The following is a 19495-nucleotide window of genomic DNA, read 5'->3' as shown; positions in this document are numbered from 1 at the left end:
CGGTGCCTCACCCTCTCTCCAGCTTCGCCCATGACCACCTGCCCACACCTGTCCCCTCTGGTCCCCAAGCACCAGCTCCATCCAGGCCCAGACCTGCTCCCCCTGCCCCTTAACCAACAAGCCACAGGCCTCCCTGTCACCCTCCTCCTCACAGTGGCTGGACCTCGGTTTACCCGATTACAAAATGGGTGTGCAGGTGAGTATACCCGGCTCACAGGATGGACAGGTGAGGAGGGAGCTCTGGCCCCTTCTGGGAGTCCTCCAGCTCCCCCCAACCTCTCTTCCATGCCACACTCACCTCAGCGCCAGGTCTGGAAGCGTCCCCTGGGCTCTCCCTTGGCTGCCCCCTCCCCACCTCCTCAAAGAAGCCTTCTGTGAGCCCTCAGCCCCGAGAGCCTGGCACATGGTCCAGGCCATGGTAACCCTGTGTAGAGGGCAGGAGTTTGCGTGCCCACTGTCCACGTTGGGCCCCCAGGGCTCCTCTCACATCTGACCCCACCTCCTGACCACCCCAATCACCAAAGTCCTTGCTGGACTTCCAGCTTTCATCTTCTGTCGTCCTTGGGGGGAGGGTGCCCGTAGGAAGACCCTCTGGACAGCTTCTCCCTGCTGTGCCCACGGGGGTCATCATGGACCCTCCACCTGGGCCCCCTCCTCATGGCTTCTGCTGCTTCCGGAGCCCACTCCCTGACTCCCTGGGGAATTTCTGGCAATTCCAGGCTCACTACAGCTGCCCCCTTCCAGGGAGACCTGGCCCGTGTGGAGGGTGTCAGCCGCACCCCTCTGCCTGACCGCCAGACCCCATCAGGGGACACGTGTGTGCACAGACACCCTTATCTGCTCCCCTGTCCCTTCCGCTGTCCCCTGTCCCCCGGTGGCTCCTGTGAGCCACCTGCTGCCCCGGACTCTCACCTTACCTTGTCTCTCAGTGAATCTGCTCAGCATGGCCACGCCCTGTCTGCCTGTCATCGCCCTCCCTGGCCTCCCTCCGACCTGTCTGTCCCCCGCCCACCCCGCAGACTCCCTGCCCTGCCCCTGTCTGTCCCCAGGCACCTCCGGCTCCAGGACCCAGCTTGCCTGATGGGGAGCGTGGAGGGAGCTACACCAGCAAACCCTGCAGTTCCCCCCACGGCAAAGTTGGACGGCGTGTGTGCACACCCGCACTGGCGGAGTGATCGGCCTGGGAGGCCTGAGCTCAGGAATGAGGCTCAAGCCCCAGCGGGAGACCCTGGGCATCCCTCCAGCCTGCTGACCCGCTGACCATCTCCCTCCCCGCGTCTCTGCCCTCTGCCCACATCCACACAAACAGCCCTGGCCGCCTCTGCTTGGGTTTCCACAGCACCTCAGCCCCGGGCGTCCACATCCAGATCCTCTCGTGCCCCTGACCTTCTTCTGCTTCGTACCTGTGCTTGCTGATGGCACCCCTGGACCCCTAGCACATCTGGGCGCCCCATCTTCTCGCTCCCTGGCCTCTGTACCTCGTGGTGGCAGGAGCTGGCTGCCTGCCCACCACACTGCCCACCTTTTCCTACTGGGCACACACCTTGAGGACAGGTGAGGCCATAGACCCACCCCCCCCAGCCTCCCCCATGGTCTCCCCGCCCCTCCCCTGCCAGCTGGGACTCTGAGGTCCTCGGAGGGAGGAGCCTGGGGTCCCAGAATGAATGTGGACCCCCTTCCCGCCCACCTTGGCCTGGACTGGGCTGAGAATGAAGCTTTCTTGGTGCTAAGCCCCCGAGGTGTAGGGTTGTTTGTTATAGCAGCTTCTTCCTTCCCTGACTAGTACATCCCTGTATCAGTTCCCCGGGGCACCCATAAAAAAGCACCACAGCCGGGGCGGCTCAAACAGCAGCATTTACTGTCTCCAGTCCTGGAGGCTGGAATCCTAGATCCAGGTGTGGGCAGGGCTGTTTCCTCCTGAGGCCTCTCTCCTCGGCGTGTAGACAGCCGTCTTCTCCCTGTGTCCTCACAGGGTCGTCCCTCTGTGTGTGTCTGTGTCCTGACCTCCTCTTCTTATAAGGACCCCAGTCCTATGGGATTAGGGCCCCACCCTGGTGACCTCATGTAACCTGATCATCTGCAAAGACCTTATTTTGTAATAAGCTCACAGGTCCTGGGGGTCAGGACCGGAACGTGTGAAATTTTAGGGGCCACAATTCAGCTCATAGACCTCCCAGGCCCCCCTCTCTCTCCAGCTGCACCCCCACCCCCAACCCCGTTGTCTTCAGAGCCTCAACATTTCTCTCCTGGATCGAGACGCCCTCCTCCTCACCCATCCTGCTTCTCCCACTGTCCTCCCTCTAACCCACGGAGCCCCCAGTAGGCTCCTAAATTGCGCTCCTGTGGCCTCTGCCACCCCTCGGCCCTGGAAGGCCGCTTTCCGACCCTCGGCGACCTGCCCTCCCCCCACTGGCAGCCGGCCTCAGACCCGTGCTGGTCGACTCGTGCCCTCAGCGCTCCAGATAGACCAGACAGGCATCACTCTCTTCTGCCTTGACCTGCCCCTGTGCTGACCACTTCCCTGTTCTTGACCCCTCCTCCTTGCTCACTCCGCCCACTCTCTCCCCTCCCCTCCCCAGCATCTAGTCACCCGGTGTCGCTTTGTCACTTGAGCTTGTGGTCCTGACAGTGGTCTCCCTGGGGACTCGTCCCACCTGGGCCTTGGAGGCCACCTGGTCCATGGACCCAGCCGCCCCTGGACGTTCCTCCTCGATGCCCCACAGGCAGGGCGGAGTCAGTGCGTCGCGTGTCTCTCTGCCCCCGTCTGCCTCGCCCAGACCTCCTCGGGGCCTGCACCCTTGGCTCAGCGTCTCCGGGGCCAGAAGCCTGCCTGGCGCCCACCCCGCCCTCCTGCAGAGCCTGTTGCATCCGGGCTTCGGACTGGCTCGTTGTTTGCCTCGGTCACTCACTGTGTCGCTGGACACTGCACCGGGTTTGGGAGTAAGAGGGGGGACGAGAAGTGGTCTCTGCCCTCCCAACAGCCCCTCTAGTTTGAGTGAACGATGCCAGTTGAACAGATGATGGCGTGTCTGCTTCTTGGGTGGACTCTTAGTTCTTCCGAGGAAGTCTGGCTCTGCTTAACCTGCCAGCAGGGCACAAAGGCCCTCAAACCTGGACACTGGGTCCCCAGGGATGCCTTTCACTGGCCTTGGAAGGAGGTGTGAGAAGGGCGGGTCCAGGGCGCTTTTGTCTGAAGATGTGAGAGCTTCTAGCACACACACCCACAGATGGGATCAGTGGGGGAGCAGAGGCTGGAGGGAAGGGAGGGGGCCCTGGCGTCTGGGGACAAGCTGAGTGCTGGGGAGGGCAAGGTCTCAGAGCAGGAGCTGGAGAGGGGAGGGGGACGGGGGCCAGATGGCAAGACAGGAGATGGGGACCCGGAGGGGAGGCCTGGGATGACCATGGAGGGCGCTGCATCTGGGCCCACAGCACCCTGTGGGCCCCCAGATCCCCGGAGCATTCCCGGGCACGGCCGCCATGCGCTCCCACCTCCCACGCGTGGAGAACGGGGCGTCTCCCGCTCTTCGGCCCCAGGAAGTGTCAGATGGGGCGGTTCCAACGTCTCCCAGTCTTGGAGGCCAGAAGTCCGAGGCCCAGGTATCACGGGGGCTCCTCCTGGGCTCTGAGGAAGAACCTGTTCTGGGCCCCTCCCCCAGCCTCTGGTGGTTTCCTGGGGACCTTTGGTTTGTAGACGCACCACCCCCATCTCGCTTTCGTCTTCACATGGCGTCTCCTGGCGGGCAAGTCTGCCTCCAAATTTCCCCTTTTTATAAGGACGCCAGTCATGCTGGATGAGGACCCACCCTAATGATCTCATCTTAACTGATTATATCTGCAATGACCCTATTTCCAAATAAAGTCCCATTCTGAGGTGCTGGCCATTAGGACTCCAACCTATGAATTCGGGGAACACAGTTCAGCCCTTAACAGGAGGGATCAGTCGTTTCTGGGCCTTTGAGGGTGGGGATGGGCAGAGGGGAGAGAGGGCATGCTTTGGAGGGCCCCGGGGTCTGGTGAACGCTTGGCGGGTGAGGGCCAGTTCCGAGCCCCCTGAGCACAGGAGGTGGCAGAGTCCAGGGGCAGCAGAGAGACTGGGGACCGCAAGAGTTCAGGAAAGTAAAGAAAACTGTAAGGGAAGACGTGGGGCCTGCAGACAGGGCAGCTCGTGCCGGGCCCCAGAAATCGCCTGGAGAGCACAGACCAGTGAGGGGTGAGCCAGGCGATGGCCCGAGGCTCGGGGATTAGAGCGTCCGAGCTGTGGGCACGCATCCAGAACATCTCCCTCCAGAGAGGTCACCATGCTTAACGTGGAGGCTCAGGGACCAGGACGGCGCCCTGTGCTCGGGGACACCAGCCAGGCACAGGTGGGCTTCGAGGCCAGGGCTGCAGGGCCCCGGGGAGCATGGGGGGCTCACGGGCGTCCCAGCCCCTGCGCCCACCTCTGCCTCCACACGGTGCCTCTCTGGCCTCCAGGCCCCTGCAACTTGCTTAACGTTTCCTGATGGCTGTTTTTTTTTTTTCTCTCTCCTCTTGCAGCAACAGATTAAAAAACAACACCCCAACCCAAGCCCCGATATGTTCCAAACCTCAACCTGCCTCCGGAAGGGGGAAGTGAAACCCGGCTGGGGGTGAGGGGAGGCTCGGGGCAGCCGCCCCAGGAAGCGCCGAGAGCTGCAGCACACACGCACAGCAGGGACCAGCCCGATGGCGGCAGCTCCCAGCCACCCCGGCTCTGAGGAGCACCAGGAACTGCTGGTGGAAGAAGGCACAGGGTAAGGCCCGGGGCCGGGCCGCGCGAGCGCTGTGGTCCCAAGAAACCTCTGCATTGACACATTGTCGGTGGGGGGGACGCTTAACTTGGAGGTCGGTGGCACCCTTGGGGCTCAGGGGAGGCACACAGCCTGCAGGGCACCTTCCTGGGACCCCGTCTCACCCCGGGGCAGGTAGACGCCTCTTCTGTCTGCCTCTGCAGCTGGGCCTCACTGGGAGAGTCCGGGTTCCCCACCAGCTAGTGGGATGCTGACCCAGCACCGGGAAGCCTGGACGCCTGGTACGGGTCCAGGATGCGGCCTGGACACCTGGGGAAGAAGCCAGGCCGTGGGCAGGCAGTGCCGAAGCCGTGAGGGCAGGAGGTGGGGAGGGCCCCAGGCCAGGAAGCCTGGCCAAGAGGGGATGTTCTGCCTCGGGATCCTCAAAGCCTGTGCTTGAGGCCTGGCCGGGCCCCCTCCCCCAGGCCGCCCCCTCCCGGTGCTGATGGAGGCTGAGGTTGCCGCAGCTTCTGAGTGCCAGGCAGGCGCTGTTGGTTGGCGGTGGGATGTGAGGGGGCACAAGCCGAGGCTGTGAGGCTTGCCGGTGAAAAGGACCAGCCGTGTGGCCACAGCCAGAGCTGGGCAGAGAAACTGTGTGACCCAGGCTTCCTCAGGAGGCAGCTGTGCTCCATGGGGCGCTCCCCGCGCTGCCCCCTCCCCACCCCGGCCTGTGCAGGGGCAGAGGAGGGGGGTCCCTGGCTGGGGGAGGGGCTGCCGAGGGCAGGCATCTAAGCTGAGCCACACCGTGGGGGTCCGACTGCCCCAGGGTGCAGGTGCCAGAGAGATGGGAGTGGTCAGGGCTTGTGGAGGGACACCTGTTCTGACAGTCAGGGGTGGGAGCTGTGTGGAGAGAGACCACCAGCCCAGGAGGAAGACAGCAGGGGCTGCCGGCTTCTGCCCAGGCGAGCGGAAGGGAAGGAGCAGGGGCTCCAGACTGGGGGAGGCGAGATGCTTGCAGCCACAGGACTGGGATGGAGCCGCCCGGGGCTGACTCCCACTTGCCCCAGAGCTGCTGCTGGGGGAGGGGGTGAAGGGAGAGGAGAGGAGGGGAAGGGGGCCCACTAGGACCCCCGCTGAGCCCCCGAAGGCAGGGCTCCCCACAGCCTCACGGTTGACTTGCAAAGTGGATTCCAACCCCAGCTCTTCTGCTGGAGGCTGGTGGCAGCGGTACCGGATTCTGTGATGATGCTTCTATTGATAATGAGAGGAGGACAGAAAGGCCTGCAGGGCGTGTGTGCGTGCGTGTGTGCGTGCGTGCGTGTGCGAGTGTGTGGTGTGAGCGTGTGTGGTGTGAGCGTGTGCATGCACGCGCGTGTGCGTGTGTGCATGTGTGTGTGTGTGTGTGTGTGAGGGAGGAGGAAGGTCGTCTTCTCCATGCCGAATCCCACGGGGACCTGGTGCGGGGGCTTCGGGGGGCCGAGCCCTGGGGGAGTGGGGAGGCTGGGCAGCTGGGATCGGGCCGGGGGCTGTTGTTGTGGGGGAAGGGCGTGCTGGATGGGACCCGTTGCTCGCTCGCCGCCAAGGAGGGGAGGGGGGCACAGCCCAGGCTCTGTGCCCTGAAGAGACAGCCCCGTCCTTCCAGGGAGGCAGGTCGCTCCACACACAGCAGGTGACTGGGGGAACAGCTGTGTCCCCGCTCAGAAAGGGCTCCTCACGTCAGCGCTGTCCGGCCCTGGGCTCCTCCGGCCACCTCATGCCCATAGAAGGGCACGGCTTGAGTGGCCTGGCAGGGCCTGCCCGCTCCTTGGCCCCCTCCTTGACCCCCTTCCCAGCTGTCGCGCATGCCGAGGAGACGGAGGAGGCGGTGGAGGGCGCGGCCGCCAGCCCAGGTCCAGGCGGCTCGCTGGTGCCTGTCCCCGGGCCTCGGGCTGCACCTGTGCGGGGTCCGTCGGGGGCTCGGTTGAAGAACCGGCTGGATGCAACCCCGGCCCCTGGAGCCTGGGCGCCCCGGCGACGTCACCCCCACAGGGGGTATGTGACGCTGACGTTTCAGAGTGAAACTGAGACCCAGGGTGGGTGGGGTTCTCGTTTCACAAGGTGACTAAGGGAAGAGGGGATTTTCCTGTCCAGGGTGAGGGAGAAAGTCCCCGATGCCTAGGCAGGGGACTGAGGCTGGGAAGCCCCGCCCAGGGGCCCCCAGGACAGCCAGGGTCTGCTGGGGTCGGAGCCGAGCAGGTGAGACCTGCCCCCCTTCCCCCCCTGCCCCCCATGTGCTGCCCATGGGCGCTTTCAGGTCTGTGGATCCAGGGCAGGCCGTGCCCCTCCAACTGGCCAAGTTGGGCCATCCCCTCGGACTGCCCCAGACCCCTCGGAGGCCCCATGTGCACCCCAACCCTAGCCGAGGCCGGACGGAACCACGCTGGGCCCTTCCCCTGTCTGCACCCATGCAGGACTCCTGCTGCCATCTGGAGATAGGCTTGCCGGCCCCCAGGCCAGCCCCTCTCTGGTTGGCCAGGATGACAGGGTGGTCTCCAGACCCCTGCCCCTGCCACGTGCTCTTTCTCTGAAAAGCCATCAGGCCACGTCTTCCCATGCGTGGAAGCGTTCACCATGGAGCGGTGAAAATCTGTGCCCCAGGGCGGCCACTGGAGCCTGCCCTGGCCACCCTGACCTCACTTCCCCCCGCCATCTGGCCTTCCCAGCTCTTCCCAGTTCTGGAAGGTGCTGGAATCATCGCGGACTTTGCACAGGCCCTTCCTCAACCTACCTGGCCGCCCCACCCCCTCTGCAGGCTTCCCTCCCCTCCCCCGGGGTGGTCGCTACCCCAGGCTCCCTTCGCATCTGCCACTGCCCCTGGTGGGGGCCGGCATGGAGCATGGTCTGTCCTCTCCAGCACCCGCCCCGGGTGGGCTGGGCTGCTCTGGCCCTGGATGACCCTGACTGGGGTGGGGGAATGGGGTGAGCAGGTGTCTCCCTGCCCCCCCAGGCCTCTGATCACCACCGCCCGCCAGGCAGGCCGCCCGCCAGGCAGGGCGTGGCCCCCGTGCGCAGGGGACGCTGCCTCAATCACTCCTCCGTGTGCTGAGCTAAGGGGGCAGGCAGGGTGGGGACAACTTGCAGGGCCACCCTGGGCAGGATCCCTTTCCCGGCCATCAGTCCCTGCAGACCCTCTCGGCCTTGCCCTCTGGGCTGCAGGGTCTTCAGGAGAGAGGCCGCAGGGGCTGCGGGCAGCTGGCAGCTGGAGGGAGGGGCTGAGCCAGCTGGGAGGCCTTGGACGCCTCCGTCCCCCTGAGGGAGCCTGTGGCATGTGAGGGGCGGAAACCCACTGGTGGGAACCGCCCACTCAGCCAGGTACCTGGTGGCCCTCCCACCCGCTTGCCCTCTCAGCAGGACCGGCACTGCCTGGTACAGCCGGGCACACGGCCCTGGAGCAGCGGGCAGTGCCAAAGGCCACTCAGGAGGACGGGTGGAGCCGGGCGGCATGAGACCCCGGCCCCGGCAGCGGGCTGATGGGGTGGAGGGATTGGGGGCCGCACGCTAGGGCTCCTTCCCCAGACCTGCCCGGGGTCCAGACCCAGAGGTAACAGTCAGAGCTGGGTCAGGCCTTGGGACCCCCAGGTGGACCTCGTCTCCTCCTCCCCACGTCAGGGGTCTCGGGGGCCTGGAAATTTCCCAGGGGAGGGGGGAGGTCTGGCTCAGCCCAGATGATGGATGCCTTCCTCCTGTGCCTCCTCCCGCCTCCATCTGGACACTTCCCATTCCCTCCTTGGGTGGGGAAGAGGGAGAGGACCTTGACACACACTTGGGGAAGTCGCTGCACGGCCCACCCTGCTGATTTGGGAAGCCGGCAACCCTTCCCTGCATGGCCGCCCCCTTCCTGGTCCCCATTTGTCTCCTCATAAACAACCCTGGAGCCACCGGGGCAGAGCCATGAGGGTCTCCGGGCCAGAACGGGCGGGCCCCCCAGCGTGGCACTGTGGGTTTGTGCAGTGCTGCCCTCCCCCCACGACCCCCCTTCCCCCGCCTGCCTCTGCCTCAGCATCCCTCAGAGGGTGCCAGAGCGATGGGCCAGCCCTCAGTGGGGAAGAGGAAGGTCCTGGCAGCAGCAAGAGGCCCCTGGAGCTGGCAGGGGTGGGGCCGTGAGTGTTGCCTTTGCTCTCCTGGGCTCTGAGTTCCAGGTGCAGGGGGGAGGAGGCGGGTGGGCACAGAGCCCCAGGGCACACGGCACCGGCTGCTGCACCTGGCCTAGTACTTTCTGGAGCGACCGAGCCTTGCCCCTGAGGCCTCAGTTTCCCCATGTACACAGTCAGAGCTGTAGGTACGCAGCACTCACTCAGCCACGCCAGCCTCGCCAAGCTCTGCAAGCCAAGGTTCTCACTGAACAGCCAGTGAGGCAGGTGCTAGGGCCTCCCTTTCCAGGGGCAGAAGCTGAGGCTTAAGGGCTGAACCTGCTGCTAGAATGTGTTTCCTAACGCTGCTTCCCTGCAGGGGCTCTTTGGGGAGCCCAGGCCCCCTGCGACCCAGCTAGGACTCAGGGTGACCCAGGGGTGGGATTTGGGGAAGAGATGGGATTTAGGGAAGGGGTGGGATTTGGGGAAGCCCCTCACAGGCGCTCAATAACCCCACCACTGCTGCTCCCGAGGTTTCCATGAAGACGAGGGCCACCCCGAATAGGGCACAGCTCAGAAGACACCCCTAGGGACCTCCTCCAAAGCAGAAATGGGACTTGGCATGGCCATAGTGAGCTGGTCCTCTCCAGAGCCACCTGGAAAGGAGCCCTCAGCTTCTCTCTCAGGCCCCAGCCCCCAGCCCTTTGCATCTGGGGATCCTCTTTCTAGGAGGGCCCTGGGCCATAAGACAACCAGTGAGGGGAGTTCCCAAAACTCCCCAAACCCTGAGTGCGGCCGAGGCAGACAGTCAGACCCTCTCTGCCGATGATGAATTGAGACTTAGAGGGGAAAGCACAGGCTGGGGGTGCAGGGCCAGGGGATGCTGGGCCAAATGGGAATCCAGGCCCATGGTTGGGAAGCCAGCCCAGCCCCTGCCCCTTCCCCCATACCCATGAGCCTGAAGGGAGGGGGCTGGGGCCTGTGCGGGTGTGGAGTTTATAGGAGATAAGAGGATTGAGGAAATCAGGCCTCCTAACACTGCCCAGCCAGCACAGCCCTGCAGTGCCAGACACAGACAGATAAGAGGTGTGGGGGGTGGGGGGGGGGTGGTGGCGGTGGCGGGAGAGGAAAGCCCCGGCCCTTTCCTGGGGTCAGGCCAGCCTGTCCAAACTCCGTCAGCTAACTGCCTCCAAGCTGGGAAGGTGGGAGTTGGGGGGTTCGCGGGGGGAGCATTGTCTGGTCTCACTGGCTGGCAGGGAGGGGCTGTCTGGGAACCTAGGAACTGAGTCCACCTCACTCCGTAGCAGTGGGAGGGCCTCGGGGCTCTGGCCTCAGAGCCTGGAACAGGGCCAGCTCTGGGGGTGGGCATTTGCAGAGGTCAGCAGGGACAGCCGGCAGAGGGTGGGGGTGACAGTAACTGGGGGGTAGTAGTGGTGGGTACAGCCTCGGCTTCCCCACTATCCCATGAGCTGTTGGTGAGGACCGGCAGAGGGTCACTGCCCTGCTCTATGCCTGGCAGGTGGGATCTCAGAAGCTGCTCCTTCCTGCTCCCAGGGAAAAACACAAGCCCCTCACTCTGAAGGTGTCTGTACCCCTTCCTTCCTGGGGAGAGGAAACTGCTTTGTTGATGGTTTCCCTTCTGAGGTCCCAAGGCTGCCAGCTCACCCTCTCCTCCTCTCTCAGTTGCCTCCCTTCGAAAGATAAATGGGACTTGGGACAGATACAGCTAGCTAGTTGATTCTAGAGGAATCTGGAAAGAAGTCTTCAGCCTTTCTCCTGGTCCCAGACCTTCCCCAAATCCCAGCTTCATCTCTATACCCACCACTGCACCACCCTGGCTCCTCTCCCTTTGCTGGACCCAGGCACATATAAGACAGATGAGTACTCGGAAACACTGCTCTACTTGGAGTCACCCAGGAGCCACTGAAACCAACAGCCCTGACCTCTCTTCTGCACCCCACTCCCCATGGGCTCTCACTGCTTAATGCACCTTTCGTTGGGATACAGCTCTATAAGCGTGGACTCGTGTGTGTGTGTGTGTGTGTGTTGAGAACATCTGAACAAGAGGGCAGATCCCTCCCTCTCCAGCCCCTATTTAAGTTCTATTGTGGTACTCAGCCTACTGTAGAGAGGGTATGCTCTCTTATGTTCTTCAGCCACAAGCTTATGAACCATGTCTTAGTCACAGAAGAAAGAAAAAAGGAAAACAAAAGTCTCAACAAGAGAGAAAAGTGTGAATGAAAGGAAAGGTAGATGAAGAAAGGTAGGAAGCAGGAACAACTGGATGATGGATGGATGAATGGATGGACAATAGGTGGATGGAGGGAGGGATGGATGGATGGGTGGATGGATGAGTGAGTAGATGGATGGATGATGGGTAGAGGGACAGATGGGTGGATGAATGGGTGGACGGATGGATGGGTGGATGGATGAATGGATGGTTGGATAGACTAATAATGGCGGAATTGATGTGTGATTGGATAGATAAATTGTTAGTAGATGGATGGGTGGATGGATGAGTGGGTGGATGGATGAGTGAATGGATGGATAGATGGAAGAGTGAATAGATGCATGGAAAGATGAAGGGTAGAGGGATAGGTGGATGGACAGAGAGGTGGCTGGGTGGATGAATGGATGAGTGGATGGATGGAAGGATGAAGGGTGGATGAATGGGTGGATGGATAGGTAGATGGATGGATGGAGGGATTGATGGATGAGTGAATGGATGAATGAGTGAATGGATGGAGGGATGGATGGGTGAGTGAATGGGTGAGTGAATGGATGGGTAGATGGATGGATGAATGAATGGTGGGAAGATGGATGCATGGGTGGGTGGGTGGATGGGTGAATGGATGAGTGGATGGATGGATAGGTGGATGGATGAGTGGATGGATGGACAGAGGGATGAGTGAATGGATGGATGGATGGGTGGATGGGTGATTGGACAGATGAGTGGTGGGTAGAGGGATGGGTGGATGAATGGATATAGGTTGGTGGAGGGATGGATGGATGATGGACGGATGGATAGGTAGATGGGTGGATGGATGAGTGTTAATGGATGGAAGGATGAGGGGTGGATGAATAGATGGATGATGGGTAGATGGTTGGATGAATGAATGGATGGATGGAAGGATGGACAGATGGACGGATGGATGGATGGATGAGTGAATGAACGGGTGAATGGATGGGTGGGTGGATGAGTGGATAGATGAATGGATAGATGAATGTTGGGTAGAATAATGGGTACAGAATGAAGGGATGGTTGGATGGATAGATGATGGGTGGATGGATGGGTAGATAGGTGGATGGATGGATGAATGAATGGGTGGATGGATAGATGAGTGGATGAATGGATGGATGGATGGGTGGATGGTTGGGTGAATGGATGAGTGGATGAATGGATGAATGGTGGGTAGATGAATGGGTACAGAATGGTGGGATGGATGGGTGGATGGTTAGGTGAATAGATGGGTGGATGAATGGATGAATGGTGGGTAGATGAATGGGTACAGAATGGTGGGATGGTTGGATGGATGGGTGGGTGAATGGATAGATGGAGGGATGAGTGAATAGATGGATTGATGAATGATGGGTGGATGAATGAGTGGATGGATGACTGTATGGGTGGGTGGATGAATGAATGAGTGAATAAAGGAATGAATGGATGGATGGATGGATTATGGATGAATGGATGTGTGGATGGATGGGTGAATATATGGATGATGGATGGATGGATGGATGATGGGTGGATGAGTGGATGGCTGGATGGGTGGATGAATGGATGAGTGAATGGTTGGATGGATGGATGGGTGGATGGGTAGGTGGATGGATGGGTGGATGGATGGATGTGTGGATGGATGGGTGGATGGATGGATGTGTGGATGGGTGGATGGATGGTTGGGTGGATGGAAGGGTGATTGGATAGATGAATTTTGGGTAAATGGATGGGTGGATGGATAGGTGAATGGATGGATGGATGGATAATGGGCAGATGGATGGATAGATGAATGGGTGATGTATGTGTGTATGTATGTATGGACGAGTGAATGAATGGATTGATAAATGTATGAATGAAGAGATGTTTGGATGGATAATGTGTGAATTGATTGGTGGATGAGTGGATGGATGGATGGATGGATGGATGGTTAATGGGTGGATGGATGGGTAGATGGATGGATGGATGTGTAATGGATGGATGGATGGATGGGTGGGTGGATGAATGAAGGGATGGAGAATGGGTGGATGGAGAATTATGGGTGGGTGGATGGGTGGATGAGTGGATAGATGGATGGACGAGTGCATGGTTGGATGTGTGGATGGATGGATAGATGGAAGGATGAGTGAATAGATGGACTGATGAATGATGGGTGGATGAATGGGTGGGTCGATGAATGGATGGATGACTGTATGGGTAGGTGGATGAATGAATGAGTGAATGAAGGAATGAATGGATGGATGGATGGATGGATGAATGGATGTGTGGACGGATGGGTGAATATATGGATGATGGGTGGATGAGTGGATGGCTGGATGGGTGGATGGATGGATGGGTGGATGGATGGATGTGTGGATGGGTGGATGGATGGTTGGGTGGATGGACGGGTGATTGGATAGATGGGTGGATGGATGGATGTGTGGATGGGTGGATGGATGGTTGGGTGGATGGACGGGTGATTGGATAGATGAATTTTGGGTAAATGGGTGAATGGATGGATGGATGGATAATGGGCAGATGGATGGATAGATGGATGGGTGATGTATGTGTGTACGTATGTATGGATGAGTGAATGAATGGATTGATAAATGTATGAATGGAGAGATGTTTGGATAGATAATGTGTGAATTGATTGGTGGATAGGTGGATGGATGGATGATGGATTAGTGGTTGGATGGATGGATGGATGAGTGAATGGATGGATGGATGGATGGCTAACGGGTGGATAGATGGGTGGATGGGTGATTGGATGGGTGGATATGTAATGGGTGGATGGATGGATGGGTGGATGGATGGATGAATGAATAGTTGGATAGATGGAGGTTGAGTGAATGAACAGGTGGATGATGGGTGGATAAATGGGTGGATATATGGGTAGATGAGTGAATGGATGGATAGATGGTTGGATAGATGAATGATGGGTGGATGAATAGGTGGATGGATGCATGAATGAATGAATGGGTAGATGGATAGATGGATGATGGATGGATGGATGAATTGGTGTATGGACACACGGAGTGGAATTATGAATTGGTGGATGGGTAGATAATGGAATGTTATAGATAAACGACTGGACAGATGAATATAGATGTAATTGGGTAATGGGTAGAGTTTTAGATGAACAGATGGGCAAATATAGAAAGAGACAGAAGAATAGGAAGACAGATACTGAGTAAATAGATGTATGACTTGGTGCTGGATGAACTATTGAAGAGATAAATTGGTGAAGAGTCAGACCTAAATCAGGGATTTTTCACTCACTGTTCTCTTTTCCTAGAACACCTTCTTCCATCGATGTACGGAGCTATTGTACCCAAGTCTCTTTACAAAAAAGGAAAGGCTTATTCCTCCCCATGAGGTTTTCTTTGACTCTCATATATAAAATATCAACCCCTTCCATAACTCCATATCCTCTTACCCTGAATTCCATCTTCTATAGCATTTACCATCATCTGATATATTGCAATATATATTTCCTTGTTTATTTTTTTTATTCCCACTAAATGTCATTTTGTGAGAACAGGAACTTTGCTAATTCTAAACTCCAGCACCTAAAAAGTGAATACAGTCAACATTCAATAAGTTTGTTTAAAAATATATGGATAAGTGGAAAAATATATAAAGATAAATTTAGAGATGAATGACTAGGTGGTTGTTTGGATGAGATATGGATGAATGAATAGATGAATGAAAATAACAGTAACTAACATTTATTGACAATTTACTGTTCCAACAACTGTTTTAAGTATTAACTCATTTGGATGGCCTTATGGGCAAAATAATGGACAACTATGTATATGGCAGGACAAACATATATGTATTCATGCACAATTGGATGTCTGACTTGCTAGGTGGGAAGATGGTTAGACATACGGATGGATGAATAGGCAGATATATGAATGGATCTATGAATGGGAAGGATAAATAGTAAAATATTTAGATGAATGTGAGGACAGTAGAATATTTGGAGAGATAGAAGAATGTATTAAAGAATGAACAAATAGTTCACCAGTTGTATATATGGGCAAATAGATATACAAATTGATGAATACATAGATAGTAGTAATTAACATATTGAGTAGATATTATGCTCAGGATAGGTGGATGACTAGCTAAATGCTTCTTTTAAGTGTTTTACATGTATTAAGGCATTTAAATAAATGGATGGATGGATGGGTATGTACATGGATGGATGAATGGAGGGATAGATGAGTGGGTGGGTGGGTGGACACTTGCTCAATGAAGAAATGTAAAGAGATAGGGATGGACATGGGTATATATGTATTGAATGGATTGAATGAATTGACGGAAGAATATATTGTTTACATGGACAATTGAGTGGATAGATATATTGAGAAATTGATGGATTCATAGATGATACATGGAAAATCAGATAGCTGTATAGAGAGGACAGATGGAGTGCATGGATGGATGGAGGATGGATGGATGGATGGAGGATGGATGGACCGATGGAGGATGGATTGATGATGGATGGAGGATGGATGGAGGATGGATGGATGGGTGGATGGATGGATGGATGGATGGACTTATGGAGTATGGATGGATGGATGATGGATGGATGGATAGAGGATGGATCAATAGATGATGGGTGGAGGATGGATGGATGGAGGATGGATGGATGATGGGTGAATGGTGGGTAAATGGATGGATGGATGGATAAATAATGGTACAGTTGACATCAAATACTCTGCCCTATTGTTCCTGTTGGGATATGCCCTAATTGCAAAACTGAATCCTGACCACTGCATTTAAAGATCTATTCTTGCTACCTCCCACCCATCAGTCTGATAAATAATCGTGCAACTCTATTTAAGTTCTCGTGACAGGAAACTCCTGCCACCCCAAGGCAGCCCTCTACCCTGTGGAAATATTTTTCCTTCTTTTGAACCAGAATATACTTTGGCACATTTTGTGCCTGGCTGTCTGTGACTGGGATTCCGGAACCAAGAGCAGCAGGCAAGGAGGAGATGGGCAGGTTGAGATGGAAATGAAACACAAGCTTACTTTCCCTGGGCGATCTGGCTCAGCTTGAGGCCTGGCCCCGTCGCCCTCCCTCCTCCCTCCTCCTCCTCCCACCAGAATCCTGAGGTCTCCGCAGCTCTGGCTGGAGGCTGGGGACGGGTAGTGGGCACAGCTGTTCTCGGCGGCACACCCCACATTCTCTGGCTCCTCTGGGTTGTGCGGGGGGAGGGGCAGGCTGTGGGCCACGGGACACAGCCTGTTACGTGGGGGGGGCGTCTGAGCTGGACGTCCCGACCCCCACAAAGTCTTCACCAGCCAGCCACCACCTGAGTCACTGGGACCTCTGGGCCACGTGGAATTTTTCTGACGCTGCTGCCCCCTCCAACACACAGGGATTCACCCATATGTCCACCTGCTTGCTGGTCTGAGCCTAACCTGACCCTTTGTCCACTCACACATCCGCAGGTGCTCACTGGCCCTGACCGCCTGGCACAGCCAGAGGTCGGACTAGCTGGGGAAGCAAGAGGGCCATTCCTCTGCGGCCGTGGGATGGAGGGAGGTGGCCGGGCCAGTGCTGTGGTGGCCAGCTGTCGGCAGCTGGGCTTGGTCCCGGCTGTGCTGGGCCCCTGCTCTCCGACCTCGGGTACTAGTCTGAGCCTCGGTTTCCCCGTCTGGGACACAGGTACGGTGGCGTCTGCCTCTCAGGGTGGTTGTGGGCGTTGGCGAGCCCCGTGAGCTCCTGGACGTGAGAAAGCTCGGCAAGGAGCTGGCCCTCGGCGAGTGTCAGCGAGCGAGCCCGAGTCTGGTCCCTCCCTGGTCCGGCCACTCGCCTCGCGTGTTCTCCAGTGAGTCACGGCGACTCAGCCCAACCGGAGAAACAGTGGGCTGGGCTGCTCCTCCTGGGGCCTTGGCCAGAGCCCGGGGGCAAGGGGGGCCGCTGGCCAGGCCACCGCACCGACCTCGTGCCACTGGCCACTTCTGGGGAGCATGGCTCTCCCATCCCGACGGGAGAGGCTGTGTTGGCCTCTGCCTTGCGGGGTGTCGCTGCTCCGACCTTCCAGTGCCTTCTGGCAGGGGACGGGGGAGGGCAGCAGCCTCCCCACTGGGGAGCAGACAGGATTCCTGGGGTGCCCCGGCCTCCCCCGTGAGGTGATAACAGGAGCAGAGGGCTGGAAAGAAACAAAGGGAAAATGGAGAACGGGAGGGAGGGGAGAGGAGGGAGGGGGAGGAGGGAGAAGAGGAAGGGAGGGGAGAGGAAGGGAGGGGGAGGGAAGGAGGGAGACAGAGATAGAGACAGAGAGACACCAGAGGGGAAAAGAGAGGAGAGAGGGGCCGAGTGTGGGACCAGGGAGGCCGAGGGGCAACGGAGGAAGGAGCAAGGGCCCCGGGCCGGGCTGGGCAGGGCAGGGGAGAGGGCCAGAGAGCAGCTGGGCCAGGGCTGGGCAAGGGGAGAGGCGGGCAGGGATGGGGACGCAGATGTGGGGGACCAGGCACCAGTGAGCGGATGGAGATGGGATGCAGGAGGGAGGAGCGTGTAAGGCAGGGAGCGGCCGCCAAGGTGGCCAGGGCAGGGGAGGGGGGAGGCGGCAGAGGAGGAGGGAGGGAGGCTGCCGCCTGCCCATCACAGGCCTCTGAGGTCCTGCTAAGCCCCCAGGCTGCTGGGCTGCGAGGGTTTTCTCTCTGACATTTTTACTAGTCTCAGAAGGAGGGGGAGGTGGAGGTGGAGGAGACCGAGGGGGGCGGAGAAGGGGGCTGGGGGGAACCAACGGGAAGCAGCTGCTAGGCGTCCTGGAGCAGGAGAGGGGCCGAGAGACCCAGAGTCCGCGAGGCCGCAGAGGCAGGGACAGAGGGGCACTCGGACAGCCCGGGGGCAGCCAGTGGGGAGCTGGCCCAGGAGACCCCCAGGGGCCAGGACAGACAGACGGAGGGTCACAGACCAGCAGACAGAGAGAGGAGACAGGGGAGGGGGTGTCAGAGCCAGAGACCGGCCAGCCAGCCAGAGGGAGAGACAGAGCAAGAAGGAGGGAAAGGGGGAAGGAGAGAAAGCGGAGGGGAGAGGGTCCCAGTGGCAGGAGGAGCGGAGGGAACAGGGCAGCCGCAGAGGGCCGCAGGCAGGAGCCTTTGAAGAAGCAGCCGCAGCGTCCCGTCCCCAGGGCTGGGGTCAGGCCAGGTCGCCGGCCAGGCGGGCGGCCGCCAGCGTCATGAGCAGCTCTGCGCTCCTGAGAAGGAATTCTAGCAAACAGGGCCTGGAGAGCCTCCTGAGGTAGGTCCCTCCGCCCAGGCTGGGGCGCGGAGGGCAGGGCAGGGTGCCCGCGCTGCTGCCACCCACGGAGGACTGGCACCGCGGAGCCTGGGCTGCCTGGGCGTGGGCCTCCCCAGCCTCCCCCAGGAGCCTGGCCCCAGCCCGGCAGCTCTGCGGCCCCCGTGCCGCGGGCAGGGTGTGGAGCGCACCAGGCTGTGGGCCTGGCGTGTGCACGTGCGTGTGGGCGCGTGCACGAGGGCCCGTCCCTTCCTCTGCGCCCCCAAGATCGCGTCCTCCTCTCCCACCTGCACCGCCGGGCCTCAGGCAGTGGCCACTCTCTGCTCGAAGACCCTTCCCCGGGCCCTGGGTCTCTGCCCAGGCTCAGCGCTCCCCGGGTGAAGAGCGTGGCCCCACCACGGCTTCCGAGGCCTCCTCTGGTCCAGCAGGCCCTCGGGGACTGTCCAGTCACCCCTTACTTTACAGATGATGAAACTGGACTTAGTACCACATTCACCACCCCGGCCCCGAGGGCACCAGCCCAGCGTGGAAGGGGCCGCGGGCCACGTGAGTGCTTGGGCCTCAGAGCCGGATCTTCCCGAGCTGGAATCCTGGCTCCTGCATCCTTGGGCCACGGGCCAGTGCCCGGTGCTCTCTGGGCCTGTTCCCTCCTCTGTAAAGTCGGGGTGTGGTGGCACCTGCCTCACAGAGTCCTGGAAAGAGAGCAGAAGCAAAGTGCCACAGGCGGGCTCACAGCCACTGTGCACTGTGGGCGTCTCCCCGCCTCCCTCTGAGCCACCTGCAATGCCCTTCCTCCTCCTCCACCCTTCCAGGCATCTAAGGCCCAGCGGAAACGCTGCCTCCTGCATGCAGCCCGCCTCGGCTTCTCCTGAGCTTGGAGGACTGCCCTCTTCTGCCAGGCCTGCGGGCCTGCTCCCTGCCCCCTTGGACGGCATGGCACGTGCTGGACGGACGGCATAGCACGTGCTGGGCAGACTGCCAGCTCCTGGAGGGGGACGGGCGTCCCTCAGCATCCCCACTCCACCCTAGCTCTGACTCTGGGGGGAGGGGGGGCAAGGTGTGCAGGTGGGCTTAGCAGCCTCTGAGGAGAGCTGAGAGCCGCCCGGGCCCCTTCAGCAGGGTCTCTGCAGTCACGGAGGGACGGCTCTCTCCCTGCCCCACCCTGGCCTGGCCTTAGGGC

The 19495-nt window shown here is 59.2% G+C and overlaps 1 protein-coding gene across 2 annotated transcripts in view; it reads left to right on the top strand.

Moving 5' to 3' along the window:
* Nucleotides 1–4689: 4689 nt before the first annotated feature.
* The window catches only part of LSP1 (lymphocyte specific protein 1), a 37711-nt gene continuing 22905 nt past the window's right edge, over nt 4690–19495 (top strand). Inside the window, exon 1 of one of the 2 annotated variants that reach the window (XM_059932338.1) lies at nt 4690–4772. In XM_059932338.1, the coding sequence (XP_059788321.1) occupies nt 4705–4772 (68 nt within the window). In that variant the 5' untranslated portion in view covers nt 4690–4704. Of the gene's footprint in view, nt 4773–17834; nt 18319–19495 lie in introns of those variants that run through there. The other variant, XM_059932339.1, reaches the window with a different exon arrangement.

This window comes from Balaenoptera ricei, chromosome 8 (genome assembly GCF_028023285.1).
Source record: "Balaenoptera ricei isolate mBalRic1 chromosome 8, mBalRic1.hap2, whole genome shotgun sequence".
NCBI lineage: Eukaryota > Metazoa > Chordata > Mammalia > Artiodactyla > Balaenopteridae > Balaenoptera > Balaenoptera ricei.
This window is presented reverse-complemented; position numbering and strand designations above follow the sequence as displayed.